This window comes from Anarrhichthys ocellatus, unplaced genomic scaffold (assembly GCF_004355925.1).
Source record: "Anarrhichthys ocellatus isolate YVR2014 unplaced genomic scaffold, GSC_Weel_1.0 scaffold10, whole genome shotgun sequence".
In the NCBI taxonomy this organism is placed as follows: domain Eukaryota; kingdom Metazoa; phylum Chordata; class Actinopteri; order Perciformes; family Anarhichadidae; genus Anarrhichthys; species Anarrhichthys ocellatus.
This window is the reverse complement of record NW_022280040.1, coordinates 10834448-10851129: the sequence shown is the minus strand read 5'-3', so window position 1 is coordinate 10851129 and position 16682 is coordinate 10834448. Positions and strand designations below refer to the sequence as shown.

Sequence of the window (16682 nt, the reverse complement as noted above, 5' to 3'; positions counted from 1 at the left end):
GTGTGTGTGTGTGTGTGTGTGTGTGTGTGTGTGTGTGTGTGTGTGTGAGAGACGATAAAGCTGCCTTTTACCCACCTTCTGTTTGAGTTTGTCTCATGAGGGTTAAATCCCAGTGATAGATTATTGCCACGCCTTAACTCTGTAACCAAAGTGCTGTAGTGTGTGTGCGTGCGTGTGTGTACATGCCATTCCTTTTGTGGCTGACATTCATTATCTAGCCTGCATTCTTGAGTAAACACTCAACCCTCTCCATGCAAACACTGACACACACACACACACACACACAGAGGCTTGAGGAATGTGGACCTGCTGCTCATCCACCTTCTGTTTTCCCTGCAGGACCATGAACAGAGGAGAACACTCCATCATGTCCCAGCTCAAGAGAGAGAGTGAGTATTTTAATTTCACATTCCCTTTACATGAGTGTCTCTCGTGTGTTGCTAGTCTGACTTTCTTTATAAATATCAACATGGAAAAACTCAAGATTTGTTTAGAAGAATCTTTAAAAAGTCGTTCATCGTGTCCGAAATGAATTGGTGAAACACGACTCTGACTGCTTGCTGCTGGTTTCCAGTGGGAGACCAGTGGATAAACTACATCTCCATCGCCGGTCTGAGGACTCACGCCGAGCTGGAGGGGAAGCTGGTCACCGAGCTCATCTACGTCCACAGCAAGATGCTCATCGCCGACGACAACACCGTCATCATCGGTAATTTTCTCACGTTCTCGATTCCTCCATCGCAAGATTAAAAGATGACAAGATGTAATGAAATATTCCCCTGAGTCCAGACGGCTCATGTATAATAGAGGAGGAAGAAACGGGAGCAGCACAGAGACGGTGGCGTCCTTTTATATCAAAGAGGAAATATTTAAAAAGCTTGAAAATGTTACAAAGAAAAGTCATTTGTTTGGTACTTTGCTGTTTTTGAACTAGAACTGAACCTTTAAAGGTTCCACATAACCTAAAGCAGAACTGCGGTTCCCAAACTTCCCTTCTGACCCTTTAAATGAAGAAATGTCTGAACTGTACGTAATGAGATATGGTGTGAAAAATGTGTCTGGTAACAGATGTTTCTTTCACACAGATAACTGTAGAGCGCAGCTACAAATAACAGAAACTAAAATATAATTCAGTGTAAATAAAACTACATCATTAAAGATTAGAGTTACCACAAGGAACTTTCATTTTGTGTCTGAAACAACAATTTAATAATAGAATTCTGTAATTGTTTCTGTTATTTTGTCCAGCTCCTGTCTACAGTGACATAAAGATAAACATAACTATTAAATATAAAGGACATCATTCACTTCCATGCCCTTCATATGAAAGTGAAGACCCATTTATTACGTATTTAACAGATTAATTATTTTTAATATACATTTCTTTGGACTATTTAATTTCCTGTATTTTACTCGTATGAATGTCAACATGTAGTCTGAGCTCAGGCGCTGCAGCGCCCCTTGCTGGCCGACTCTGGGATCGCACTCATTTTGTGGTTCTGCAGGTTCTGCCAACATCAACGACCGGAGCATGCTGGGAAAGAGGGACAGCGAGGTGGCGGTGATCGTGGAGGACTCGGAGACGGTTACGGCGGTGATGGACGGGCAGGAGTACCAAGCTGGAAAATACGCCCTGCAGCTCCGCCTCGAGTGCTTCAAGTACTGACACATTATATGAACTATTTATTCAACCAGAGCTTCTTTACAGGCTGTAAAGACATTTAAACATGAAATAAGAGAAAGTTAGGAGCGAGAGAGAACTTCTTCTGACACTTTTAAAATTAAAATAACTTATTACACTATTTAACAATATTTGTTTCATGTATTTTTTGTTCTTATTTGCATGCAGCAGTGATTCTTTCATTGATGGGTCAATTTTAATGACTTTTATTTTGGTTGCATAGATATTTATCCGTATTTCAAAGCATGCATTTAAATCAAATGTCCATCCTGGAGGAGCAAAGCACACAGATTTAGTGATGCTTTCTCCTCTTTTCCTGTTTTTTTGTCTCTTTGTTGTCACTTGTGTCTCCTTTTGTGGTCATTTTGTGTCTCTTTGTGGACTATTTGTCTCTTTGTGTTCTGTTCGTGTGTCGTTTTGGTGATTTTGTGTCTTTTTTGGGTCATTTTGTGTCACTTTGACTTTTTGTAAGTGAAGGCCATGAGGCCCTTGACATGTTGGGAATACTGATGTATTCAGACAAGACTGTGAAAAATAGTTTTTTAAATGTAAATCTAATTTATTTATTTGTTCGAGTTTTTTGTACTTGCGTTAAATTTCCTCATCACGTCGTCTTCTCGTTGCCAAATATCTCCGCTCGCAATATCCTGCAGTGTTTCCTCTTTTCTGGTGCCGTCAGCGTTTCTTCACGTCTCTCTCCTCACCCGCCTCCTCACCTCTCCGTCTCTCTCTCTCTCTCTCTCTCCGTCTCTCTCTCTCTCAGGATGATTTTGGGCGCCAACACGGATCCCTCCATCGACGTGTCGGATCCCGTCAGTGACCAGTTCTACAAGGAGGTCTGGATGACGACCTGCGCTCGAAACGCCACCATCTACCAGAAGGTGAGTCCGACACGACGGCTCCGTATCGTGTTTACAAATAGGATTTCAAATCATGAAATATCAGTTGTTTTTAAAACTGTCGTGATTGAGCAGATTTTATTCCATTGTCATTTGTCATTAATACACTTTTGTTTTTAATAAATGTGTTCGGGACCAGTTCTGGACACCAACCCCTGGTTCTCTCTCTGACTCCGTCCTGTTTTCTTTTGTTTTTTCTCTCTTCAGGTCTTCCGAAGTCTTCCGTCCAGCGACGTCCGTAGCATCCTGGAGCTGGATGGCTACCTCGCCAAGCCGGGCCTGGACAAGGAGGACCCGGCCCGGGCTCACGAGGAGCTGAAGAAGATCCGCGGCTTCCTGGTCCAGTTCCCTCTTCAGTTCCTGTGCGAGCAGAACCTGCTTCCCCCCATGGGCTGCAAGGAGGCCATGGTGCCCATGGAGGTCTGGACCTGAGACCGAGACGGACTCGCCAGTGCATTCATGTGTTCACGCACAACATCAGGAAGGCTTTCAGGTTAATGAGACCCACTCTGGTGCCATTTTGGAGGTCATAGTGGCTGAAAACAGCCTTTTCGTGTTTTTAATAAACTGACAGCTGTATCTGATGACATGTTAGCGTTGCACTACAGTGGTTCCCCTCTGCAAACATAAGTGAATAATATTTTCTAACCAGTTTGTCTGTGCTGTAAAAATCCTTGACCTTGGTGCAGTCCGTCTGTGCTGCAACGCTCCTCAACATGAGCCACAGAAAGTAAAAGTTAGAGTTAAACGGAGAGTTTCTTTGGAGATAAAAACCTGGTGTTTGGATATAATTTATAAATGTCTGACCTACTTACTTTTATCTTTGTTGTAGTATGAAAGTGATCACAAACATCTGATGTAATGGATCGTTGCAGTTGTGTCTCTATCATTGGTTCTTTCGGTTGTGATAATAATAGTGGAAACAAACGTGAGCAAACCGATTGTAAACAAATGCATGTGGACGAGAAAAACAAAGTTTAAATGATTCGAAACGTCCTTCACAGTTGACAGACGATCTTTGTGGTTCAACTGACCTGCTGTTCTTACCGTAGTGTAGGCTTTCTTCGCTTTATTATCAATATTTAAACTTTCAATTTGACCGTGAAAAAAGTTGTTTTAGATAATCTGGAATAATTCAATATAATTCATCATCTGTCAATTGAATCACATCCTGACGCATAATAACCCCGTCTATATTGATAATAACGAGCACATACTCCCTTCATTCAATGAGAAAGTACTCCGTATATATGAGACATGGTTTTGTAAACTTATTCGTGAATTGAATACAATTTATTTATTTTCAGAAAACTTTCTATGTCCTAAAATATATCATTATCAAGATATTTCAGGTGATTAAACACTAAAGAAAACATAATTTTAAACATAACATTCCCTTTCTGCCGATAGATCCCCTTTAATGCGACGCGCTGGCCCTTTAAGATAACCTGTGTGGTCACAGCTGCTGATCCTAGAGAAGATGGGTTTTAGCTGCAAAATGACCTCCAAAAATGGCGTCAGCTGTGGTTGTGAACAAAGCCTTTTGTACCAGCGGTGCCACCGGATGCACGTGAATAAGTTTCACACTGACACTGTGTCGTTGGAACAACATAGAGTCTACGATGACACGTAAACGACACACGTACCAACAAACATGGAGCGCAAACCACCAGGCTTTTCCTCTACAGTCTCCTTCGTTCTGCAACAACACTATGCAACATTCAGGGCTGGCAACCGCAGCTCTGAGGGTTTGAAAAAGACACAAAATAATATAAAGAAGAAGAAGAAGGGGACTTTAATGAAGGTGCAGAGAAGAGGATGAAGAGCTGTCGGGCGTCTCCAGCCATTTTCTCTCACATCTCTGAAGCTTTTTAATATTTATGTCAAACAGGAAATCACAAGTGCCAAAGATGAAAGACTGTTGGTACAGTACGTACATTCATTACATTCCTCATACTGTTCTACGTTTAGCCTTAAGTGACCTGTTCTTGTGCTCTGATCTGGTCTTTGTAGTTCTTTTGGTAGCACTTTACTTTGCAGGTCTGTAATTTCCAATTAATACCATTTTCTGGAAAGAGCTGCTATAGTTTGGTGCTAATTACAGTAACGGGGAAATCTTTATTCATACCTAAATAAACAATCATTTGATTGGAAACTTTACACTCCTTATAATAGTTTTCTGCCTGTAGACAAAGCTTAATTTAAATGTAAAAGAATCTAAGTAACATCGTTAGTTCTTTGGTATTCATTATAGAAAACGTGGACACATAACCAGCCTTTCCAGGTAATTACAGACTTGAATAAAGCGTTGCCGTTCTGTTTTTTTACTGCATAACTCTCGGATTCATGCATGATAAGTTTATTACAATGCTGCGTTTCATTAATGTCAGCAAGCGGGAATTCTTTAGCAACAGCCAAGTTTATACAAACAGGCAACATTAGTTTGTTGGGCAACGATTGAGCGGATGCAAGTTCCTTCAGCACCTTTGTTTCTGCTGCCACCAAGTGGCCAAAATAATCTATTATTGCAGCTTTAAGATATTTATTAGTGCAGTTTTAAGGTTTTTGTAGTCTTAAAGATATACTTGAAGTTTAAGTTTATTAATAAAATTAGAAACGATGGTCTGCAGCTTTCCCGCTGTTAAACTCAACGTCAGGTCGTCACAATTTTGAGAGAAAGTCTCAGATTTTCCGACGTTTCTGGAACGCAGCATCAATGTCCCTCCGTGTCTTCCTCGTTGGTCTGTGAGTGATCTGCATGATGCTGTTTTATGCTATAAATTTGACCAAAAAAAAGACGATACCCGTAGCTGACAGCTGCTCATTGCCATTAAACATTAAACAGATGAAAGCATGAAGCTGAACTGGTTGCCTTTTTAAAAGCCATGGACGTTATTGATGCTAAACGTTGTGCCTGTGTGTCGTCCGGATGCACCTGAAACTTCTCTTCTGTTGTTGATGGATGCTCTTCTTTTTAATCGTTCTCTCTACCTCCCTGTGTTTCTACCTCCTGCTCCAGTGCATGTTTTTAAGCTTTAAAAATCAGGAATATCTAAAGCTATCCCCCAGCCCCCCCCCCCGAAACATTTTACCAGGTAAAGTCATCTGAACAGGCAAAGAAAAGGTTTGCTGTTGTGTGCAATGTCAGACTGTTTAAATCTAAAACATAAAGTATATTGACAGACAAAAACTGAATTCACCCTTCAGAAATGGGATTATGTCATCAGCAAAGAAGTTGATTTGGATGGAAGTGTTTTCTGTGCATCCGGAATAACTGACTTTAAACCCAGAAATGTTTATGAGTATTTTTTTAGGTAATTTCTGAGTTATCAGGAACACAAACATATTGTGTACATGGAGTCATAACAGGTGTAAATGAGTATTGAAACCTTCAGCGGTTGCCTCATTTTCCTCACACCTGACGTCTAGAGGTTCAGAAACACGTCCCGTTTCTTTTCTCTGTCCGGCTTTTAATCACCATGTCTCTATGAAAATGCACTTTTTTGCACAGACTGTTTTCTTGTGGCGACCTCTTAAAAGATCTGCATGTCATTTGTCGCTTTTTGTGAAATGATGGAATAAATAAATGATGTAATAATAAGTCATTAAAATGTGGTCTTCTATCGGAATGAGCCATTTATACTCATTATCTTATGAAGCTGTGTTCATCAAGTCTTCTGCTAATAGCAGGTATAAAATACTGTGTTCTTACAGTTTAGCACAAGTATACAGGTGCTGGTCATATAATTAGAATATCATCAAAAAGTTGATTTATTTCACTAATTCCATTCAAAAAAGTGAAACTTGTCTATTATATTCATTACACACAGACTGATATATTTCAAATGTTTATTTCTTTTAATTTTGATGATTATAACTGACAACTAAGGAAAATCCCAAATTCAGTATCTCAGAAAATTTGAATATTACTTCAGACCAATACAAAGAAAGGATTTTTAGAAATCTTGGCCAACTGAAAAGTATGAACATGAAAAGTATGAGCATGTACAGCACTCAATACTTAGTTGGGGCTCCTTTTGCCTGAATTACTGCAGCAATGCGGCGTGGCATGGACTCGATCAGTCTGTGGCACTGCTCAGGTGTTATGAGAGCCCAGGTTGCTCTGATAGTGGCCTTCAGCTCTGATGCATTGTTGGGTCTGGCATTTCGCATCATCCTCTTCACAATACCCCATAGATTTTCTATGGGGTTAAGGTCAGGCGAGTTTGCTGGCCAATTAAGAACAGGGATACCATGGTCCTTAAACCAGGTACTGGTTGCTTTGGCACTGTGTGCAGGTGCCAAGTCCTGTTGGAAAATGAAATCTGCATCTCCATAAAGTTGGTCAGCAGCAGGAAGCATGAAGTGCTCTAAAACTTCCTGGTATACGGCTGCGTTGACCTTGGACCTCAGAAAACACAGTGGACCAACACCAGCAGATGACATGGCACCCCAAACCAAACTTGAAGCACTGACTCCAGCTGCAGTCCACTCTTTCTGAATCTCCCCCACATTTTTGAATGGGTTTTGTTTCACAATCCTCTCCAGGGTGCGGTTATCCCTATTGCGTGTACACTTTTTTCTACCACATCTTTTCCTTCCCTTCGCCTCTCTATTAATGTGCTTGGACACAGAGCTCTGTGAACAGCCAGCCTCTTTTGCAATGACCTTTTGTGTCTTGCCCTCCTTGTGCAAGGTGTCAATGGTCGTCCTTTGGACAACTGTCAAGTCAGCAGTCTTCCCCATGATTGTGTAGCCTACAGAACTAGACTGAGAGACCATTTAAAGGCCTTTGCAGGTGCTTAGAGTTAATTAGCTGATTAGAGTGATTAGAGTGTGGCACCAGGCGTCTTCAATATTGAACCTTTTCACAATATTCTAATTTTCTGAGATACTGAATATGGGATTTTCCTTAGTTGTCAGTTATAATCATCAAAATTAAAAGAAATAAACATTTGAAATATATCAGTCTGTGTGTAATGAATGAATATAATAGACAAGTTTCACTTTTTGAATGGAATTAGTGAAATAAATCAACTTTTTGATGATATTCTAATTATATGACCAGCACCTGTATTGGTTATGTCAGTGGTAGTAGAACTAAAAATCATAACAAATGTGATAAACCTCATGACAAACTGAAGAACCACATCACCGCTGTCTGTGATTCGATGGAAACAACTACTCAATCTGTTGGCAGTATTTCTAGATTCGGTATAATTGAATAAAACTACTTTCAGGTCAAATAAATACATTATTCACTATTTCACCACCAGGTTATTCCCGCCAGCATTTACAGGACTTTGCAACGGCATCTAGACTTTAATGTTAAAACTATATTTTACTAGATCTGAGTTATTTTACTTAGAAACTCGTTTGTAAGCAGTTGTTGAAGAATGTTGATTAAAGGAACTGATCCAATAAAATTCAATTTACAGAAAATAATGAAAGGTATTAGATAAAATATAAGAATCTAACAGCCAACTGAATTCCTCTTTACAATGTTTTTAAGGCCAGTGTGTAGAATTTTGGTGGACTGTAATAAAATATTCAGAACTACGTTTTCATTAGTGTATGAAACTAAGAATCCTTGTGTTTTTATTAACTTAGAATGAGCTGTTTATATCTACATAGCGAGCAGGTCTTCTTCCAGGAGTCCGCCATGTTTCTACGGCAGCCCAGAACGGACAAACCAAACACTGGTTAGAGAGAGACTTTCATGTTTTTACGTTACCTGAAGGCCACCGTAGTTCTCCACACGCTTGTGAAACAGCGGTAACGAGAGCTACAGAGGGTGAAATTGTGGTATCACCAGCCGCCGTCGGGCTTTCTTTGCTCCTAAAGAAGTGATACCACGGTTTTTCATTCTGCTGACGTTAAGGACTCTTGTAAAGGGAGTGGAGCAGAGGGGTATTCAGTTGGTTGCAATCTACAACCTCACCACTAGATGACACCAAATACTACACAGTCCTTTGAACATTCGGCTTATTTTATTCATGACACAGATCGTACTTATTAAAAATAAACATTTATCAAAACAATAAGGGTTGTAGAAAGGAATCTGAAAAAGAATCAACGGTATTGAAATATTTGTATTTTATTTATTTGGATATTTTCTCCTGATTGTCCTTATTGTGAGGCAGCAGCTCGAACCACTGAACCCAACAACATCCTGTATTATGGCTGCAGCTGTCGATTACTTTTGATTATTAGATCGGATTAGAAATAATTACTTTAACAAGGTATACATACATCCGTGCTATTTTTGTAGACTTGTTGACAATAAACACTAATATTTTAAAATCTTTCATGAAATACTACACTATGACTTTTATATTAAATACTATACTATGACTTTCATATTACATTTATATGAAACGGTATACTGTTATGACTCCCAGAACACCTTGCTTTTACAGCATTATACAGTATTAGCACAATACAGTAGGTAACTGTTAGAATTTCACTGTGAACTGGTACATTATAAGTAAGATAAGTTTCAACTCAACACATTTGACAAACTGTCCAGACTGTGTCTAAAATCTCCTTATTCACTACAAAGTGAATGATATTTTTTTAACACAAATTACAAATTAGCCTCAGAGGGCTTTACAATCTGTACACATGCAACAGACAGACAGACAGACAGACAGACAGACAGACAGACATTTACATTACAGTCTAGCTCCTCCAGGAACTCACCAAGAGGACCTGGTGGGCCATACACAACAGCAATGGTGAGCGACAGTAATCGCATGAAATTCGAAAGAGGACAGGGAGAACTGAGGAACAGAGACAAGAGAGTATCTCCATTTTGGGGAGATTGGCAGGCCAGTACCACCACCTCGCCTCGCAGCTCTGGGAGTGTGAGAGAAAGAGTACACTTCTGACAGAGCTGCAGGTGTGGTGGTGTTTTCTGGTGTGATCCAGGTCTCAGTTAGAGCAAGAAAGCTGAGGGAGAGCAAGGAAGCATAGCCTGAGATGAACTCGGCTTTCGGCACTGCCGATTGGCAATTCCAAAGCCCCCCCACTACCACTTGCTCGCCATGAGCTGAGACAGTAGGATAGATCAGGTTAGCGGGGTCACGGCACCTGGGAGTGACCCAATGTCTGCGTGACCACCGAGCAGAGGAGCGGACAGAAATCGGATGCAAACACATGGTAGAGAAATAGAAACTCCCTAAGTACACGCTCGAGAAGTCTTAGCTTGACGAAGTCGCCTTGTTTCCTTTGACCGCCCTAGCCTTCGTTTGTGTGACGCTCGAGAGCTGACGCTTCCGACCACCAGCAGTGGTTAAGGACAGCTATCTACTGATTGCTACCAGGAGTGCCTCCCTTTGCAATCAGCAGAGCTATTCAGCAGCAGAGACTATGTCACACCTCCTCAGTCAGGCAGAAACTCACAGTCCAATCACAACTGAGGCAGGCCTAAGTACGGCTATCAAGACAACTTAGTTAAAGCAAGAATAAAATACTTCAGATCATCAGAATCTGGGTGAGTCAGAAGTTCAGTTGTTGCTACAGAAGATGAATACAGTCAGACAGATACAAGACGGAGAGACAGATAGACGGAGAGAGAGACAGACAGACAGAGAGATGACAGGTTTACACACACGTGACTGAGACGAGGAAATAGAAGAGCAGGAAATTGCGCTGATCGAAGAAGTTATCTCACATGACGTTCTTCAAAAAGAGAAACGTGCTCAGAGAGAATATAATTAATAAGCTAGAATGAACAGACTCTTCTATGTTAATTATAGAAAAGGTTGCCGACCCCTGACCTATGACATTAGGAGTAGGGTAGAGGTTATTTTAACTCCACAACACTGAAATTTGCGGATGGATGGGGGGGGGATCTCCGTCAGACACCCCTTAGACACACTCGCTGGCTTTCTGAGCGGGATGCGAGTGTTTCTTGACATGGGGGGCCTGGACGCACTGTCCCTGACCTGAGTGGGGGGATGGCATTTTTTAAACATTGGAGGCAAAGATGTCTTGCCTCCAAACTCCAACGTTACAATGCTTAGGCCAGGAGTGAGATCCTCCTTCTGCTCTTCAACCTGAGGGGGGGTCTGGGTTTTTTTAGAAATTGGAGGCAAATATTTCTTGCATCCAATCTCCAACTTTCGCGTCGTTACCTTAGTAACCACTGTTTCCTTCTCCTTTTTAATCTTCGTGTACAATGCCTCGTACATTGTGGAGGTTGCCTTTTCAGCCATTAACTTTTTCCTCAGGTCTCGCTTGTCCCACTCGGACTCTGCCAACTTCAGGATGACGTCTTCCGGCCGCTGTGCCATCCTGCTCTTCAGCTCTGCTATCTTGGCATTTTTTTGTGCCAGACTTTTTCTGAGGCAGCTTATGGATTGGGCATCCAGATTGTTTTTCAGTCGCTTCCTCCGACGCAGACTCGAAATGTTATTACTCAGTCGTACTGCGAGTTGCTGTTGGAACATTTTCCATTGATTTCGCTCTAGCAACAGAGCATTTAATTTGTCATTCATTTTCACAACAACCTGTCCCAGTCTCACCATCTCGGTGTCCTGGAGGCTGAGACCTTTATTTTGCTGTGCTACAGTTTCCTTGCAGAGTTTAAGTTCTTTTCCCAACTTTTCTTTCTCCGCCATGACCGCGTTCAGTTCGTTTGTCAAGTCGGCCTTGGACTCTTTCACGGTCTTATAGTTGTTGTTTATTTCACACCACTGCTGCTTCACTTTTTCCAGCTGCTTTTTCACAGAACAGTTCATCTGGTTAGCCCTGTCCAGCGCTTTGTTCTTTTCATCTGCCTCAACGTTCAAGAGTCTGACTTCCTCCTGCAGCTTCTTAGCAGTAGTAGCAGTCACAGTCAGTTGATCCTGAGCCTCCAACAGGTTTATTTGGATCTGGTTCCTGTCAGCCTGTACGCCCTCAGTCTTGTTGTTTGCTGTTCGCAACCTGTTCTCCAATTCAGGAATGAGATCTCGGAGCTCCTTTATTTCCTCTTCGTTTAACTGAGCACACTTGATGTGCTCCTCTATCTTCATTTGCTGATAATTGTTTGAGGCCGTCATTTTGTCAAATCGACGCATCATCACCTCAATCAAGCCACTCTTTTTCTTGGACTCCTTTTTACAGGATTGCAATTCTGCCATGTCTTTAGCGTGATTGAGTTTTTCCTCCTTCACGCTTTCTTCTACAGCTTTCTTCTTAAATGAGGTAAATTCCTCATTTAAGAGTCTGTATTCTTTCTCCAGAGATTTTATCTTTTTATTTTTCTCCTGAATTCTAGAGTTGAAATCTTTCAAATTTGCTTTCTCCAACGCTTCATACTTCTCTGTGGCGTTAACCCGCTGCTCTTCTGATTCTTGCCTTAGCGATCTTTCCTTCGCGAACATTGTCATATATTCCTTCAACTCACCCTTGTGTTTTTGCTGTGACCTTTCTTGATCTTGCTTCAATATCTTCACCTCCTTCTGGAGTGAAAGGAGGCTATTTAATTGACTTCTAGTTAATTCGGCACTCTGGCCTCTAAATCTGTTGTCTTTATCTGAATACATGTTGACTGTTTGGCTGTTACTTCAAATGTGACAGTTCATCTAACATTCAACATGACATGGCAACGTTTCATCAAAGGCGCCTTTGAAACGTGACGTCACAAAGAATCAAACTTGAAAGGAACGTCGGGACGTGACGTCATCGGCCCCGCCCACCCTAAACAAACCGCCGCAGCTATGCAACCGTTGCCGTGGCAACGGTGGAACCCACTCGCAACAGCTGATCCTCGCGTGCAGCGGGAGAGACAGACGTCTGAGGTCAAAATGATGTAAATTATTTACCAGGAAAAAGTGAGTTTCTGCCGAAATCATTTATTTTTTGCAACGACCCATTACGTCATGAGCTAATTTGCATATTTTCACAACAAAAAGGTTTGTGTCTTTGCTTTTTTGTGACCAAGCCCTTTTTTGTGACTTTGCTTCTATTCCAGTTTGGACTTTTTCTGCTCCCGGTTGGAGTTGTTTTTGGTTTCTGTTTTTGCGTATGCGTAAGTGCCCAGTAAAGAGCCTTGCATTTTACCTCTCATTGTGTCCTGTGTCTAAGTCTGCGCTGGAGTCTCTGCTCCAATCCTAAACCCCCACGGTAAACCGTGAACCATCAGAAAACTCTTCATTAACAAAGAGAGAAGGATGCACTTTGTCTTTAAACGGTGAACAGCAGCTCTGGTAAGTTGAATGCATTTGTTGTTGCATCTGCAGTAGCTTTAATATGCTTGTTTATATATTATTGTTTGTACAACTTGTTTTTATGAAGATGGATTTTTTGTTTGGTTTATTATGTGATAGGAACCATTGTTACGTTGCTCTGGGGACATATTTAGGGTGCCAGTGTTGGCAACTTGGCGACTTTCTCGCTAAATCTGACGACTTTCCGAACCTTCGTGGCGACTTTCTTTGTCAAAAGCTACTAGAGACAAATCTAGAGACCTTTTCTGACGTGAAAGCACGTACCGTTCTGCAGTTACTGTCGTGAACGAGCAGCGGGTGCTGCCGTGAGCCCCTCCTCCACCCCAAAGCACTCACAGGCGGGTACTCTCACAGAAGCCTCGCGCAGCAGTCAGAGCAGAGAGCAGACGCACTCTCGGAGTATTGAGCTTCATTTTTACACCAAACAAATAATAACCGTAGCTGTGTTTCAGCTGCAGGACAGCAGTGAAGGCCCAGGTATAACATGCACGGCCCGCCACTGCCACAGTGTACTTTTGAATGGTTAAAATACATTATGACTATTAAAGATTTATTGTAGATATCGACTATTAAAAATGTCATTACAGATATTCGCAATTGACATTATGACTAGTCGATATCTACAATAAAGTAAGCCATTTTGTTCCAAAAGGGTTCCCTTCAGTTAGAACTAGTAACAACTGGATTGTAGATATCTGAAATGTGAGTAAGACGATCAAAAAATGCAATAATGGATATCTGAAAATAAAACACATGAATGGCAAAAATTTGGTAATTTTTCCAAAGAAGAACATAATTGTGGATATCTGAAATGTTCTTTTTGACTAGAAAATAATTAAGTTCTGCAATATATATATATATATATATTCAGTCTAGCTATTAAATGTTAAAACAATTTGCTTGAGTGAGAGAAGTCAGCAGTAACGTTATAGCGTTGAACATAGCAGTGTGTGTAGTTTATTTGTCAGTTAATGATGCTACTCAGGACATATTGCCTACTTACTTGATGTGTATTACCTGCGAGGAGCCAGTCATAAAAGCCCTTTAAACATTACACTCCTCCCTGGGCAACATCAGATTTTCTTCACACTAGTAGAATATCTCCAGTTTTACACATGTGTATATATGACAATAAAATCCGAACTTTGAACTTTGAGCTATGCTAACCGGCACCAAAGCCGCTAGCTCGTGCTAAATCACATAGCAGGCCATTCTGCATCCTCGGACACGTGCTAACCTAAATTCACCAACCTCTCAAATATAATTGCCAAAAGAACCATATCCGTCTTCGTAAAACAAATACTTCTAAAATAACATATTACTTAAGATGGCAAATTGGACTTGCCTTATAACCTGGCCCTGCTCGGTCGGTCAGAATCTGATCAGAACGCCAAGTCCACGCTCGGAGGTCACGTGTCACGTCGGTGAAGTGACGTTTCGTCACGCAGAGCGTGACTTTATGATTCAGTCAAGTAAAGTTGACTTGATTTGTCTACATTCAGGTTATACTAAAGCATATTTATGTAATGTTTAAGTGTTTGAATGAATACACTTTTGATTTCATACATTTCAGTTACATTTTACTGAAAACATATTATTTAATGTTTATGTAAACGGGACGTTACTGAAGGGAGCTCAGGAACAACATGTTTTTGAATGTTTTGCAGGTATTTGCAGAAGTGCATTTGAAAAAGCCTCAGAACAAGATAAGATTATAACAGGATTATTTGTGTAAATGAAACACATTTTCTCCGTCTGATCTGTTTGCATCTTCATCCACATCTCTGTCTCTCTCTCTCCCTCCCTCCTTCGCTCACACTGTCACCAAAATGAAAAACTTGTCACTGATGCAAATGAGCATCAGCTGTGTCCTCACAACACCTCCACAAACACCCCAAATTCCTCCATCCTGCAGCTCTCATTTGTGCCACTAGGCGGCGCCACAGGATCTGACTCTTACACTGACAGAACTGTGCCAACGTTTCTGCACTAATGGGCTTTAATGGGCTTCTGGTCCGGGTCTGTTCGTTCTGGACTCCTCTGGGAGGCTGTCAGAGCAGCAGCTTAATGACGTCAGAATCACGTTAAAATTAAATTTTTGTATTAAAAAAAGGCACTATTGTAATTGTTTACAATTTACAGAAGCAATTGTATATAGACTGTTTGTTATAGGGTTAGGGTTATATATATATATATATATATATATATAATAAAAAATATATATATATATATATATATATGGACTTTTATACTTTAAAAAATAACTTCAACCGATTATCAAACTAGTTGCCGGTTAATTGAATAGTTGACAACTAATTAATCAACTTATGAATAATTGCAGCTCTGATATTATCATACCTGTATTTTTGTATATTATGTCAATATTTCATTATTCTGTACCATGACGCCCCTAATTTAAATATACACATATATATATATATATTTGTATGTACGTTATAGTTCAGTTATTGTGTCAGAACATTGACAACAAACCTGAGTAAAATGTAATGTATGTGTTCACTGATTCTGAACATCACAGCAGGCTGTAATATTTGGTGTTTTGGCGTCAAACCCAAAAAGTGACATCTGGACACCATAACATGAACGTCTGTGGAGTCTAATGGAATCCAATGCAACAGATAAACGAGATCTCTGTGAAGCCTAAAACCTTCAGCTGAGAGTTGAAGTTACTTTGTGGAGACATTAGTTTGTGTGGGTGTGTAAACCTGCTTTGGCATGACATCCCTGATTCAGGTGTGTCCTGAGAACTTTGTGTCTGTAACAACCGGAGAAGGAGACTCATGACCTCACACAGACACACAAAAGGTGGGACACGCATCATATTAATTGCTGTTTACAGCTCCAACACACACAATTTAGTCATTTGCCGGTTCAGTGAAATGACATTTAGTTTTTCCGCTGATGGAGTGATTCAGTGGAGCAGCATGTGGAGACTTGAGGACGTGCACAGACAGAAACATGACTGAGGACGTTCAGAGTTCTTCTGAGGAGATGTGTTACTAGAGATGTGTTTGTTTGCAGCTGTGGCATTAAAACGATTAACGCACTCGTGTGCTGATTATTTACGTATAAGGAGGGATTTTGGATCAGGCCTGCTGGGCACATGCAGGCTCAGGGGCCCAAAAGGTTTGGGAACCTCTGTTTGAAGTTACAGCTAACTTTTCTTGTTGGGAATTCCCAAAGAGACGCAAAACGACCAAAAAGAGACGGAAAACAAGCAAAAAAAGACAGAAAACCACAACAAACAGACGGAAAACGACCAAAAAGAGACACAAAACAACTACAAAGAGAAGCACAACAACCAAAAATGTGTCTTTGAATCGGTGGCTCATGTTCTTATGTAGGGGGTGGGGGGGGACAACATCGTCCCATGATGTGATATTGGTTTCTTTATATATATATTATTCAGTGTCTTGTCTTATATAAGGTCAACATTCATTCATGTGCCTGCAGATTTCGGCATGTGATTACAGATGTGTGATCCTAAGAACAGACTACGGGCGTGTCCTGCAGGTGAGTCATAAATCTCAGCAGCTTTGAAATCCAAAAGAGGGGAAAGGGACTTTAGTTTTACAAACGGACCAGTAATGCTGAGTCCTCACCAGATGTAAAGAGACCAAAAGATACAGTAAAGGCTCATCCCTTCCACCATAGCGGCGCCGCCATTACTGTGCTGGGAAGTCATAAAGAGACAATAACTGATCACAAAGACACGCAAAACTACCGAAAAGAGACACAAAATGACTACAAAGATGCCAAACAACCAAAAATAAATTATATATTATTATATTAAAATATATAAGTAATAATACTGAATACATATCATCATAGGGAGTGTCATGTCAGGAGTTCTGCATGTGACGA

The 16682-nt window shown here is 40.8% G+C and overlaps 1 protein-coding gene across 1 annotated transcript in view; it reads left to right on the top strand.

Annotated features, from left to right (window-relative positions):
- LOC116385116 (phospholipase D1-like) overlaps positions 1 to 6203 on the top strand; it is a 26337-nt gene extending 20134 nt beyond the window's left edge. Inside the window, exons 15-19 of the mRNA XM_031850319.1 lie at positions 340 to 389; positions 575 to 709; positions 1506 to 1659; positions 2445 to 2562; positions 2788 to 6203. Coding sequence (XP_031706179.1) covers positions 340 to 389; positions 575 to 709; positions 1506 to 1659; positions 2445 to 2562; positions 2788 to 3012 — 682 coding nt within the window. The 3' untranslated portion in view covers positions 3013 to 6203. The remainder of the gene's footprint in view (positions 1 to 339; positions 390 to 574; positions 710 to 1505; positions 1660 to 2444; positions 2563 to 2787) is intronic.
- The last annotated feature ends 10479 nt before the right edge of the window (positions 6204 to 16682 follow it).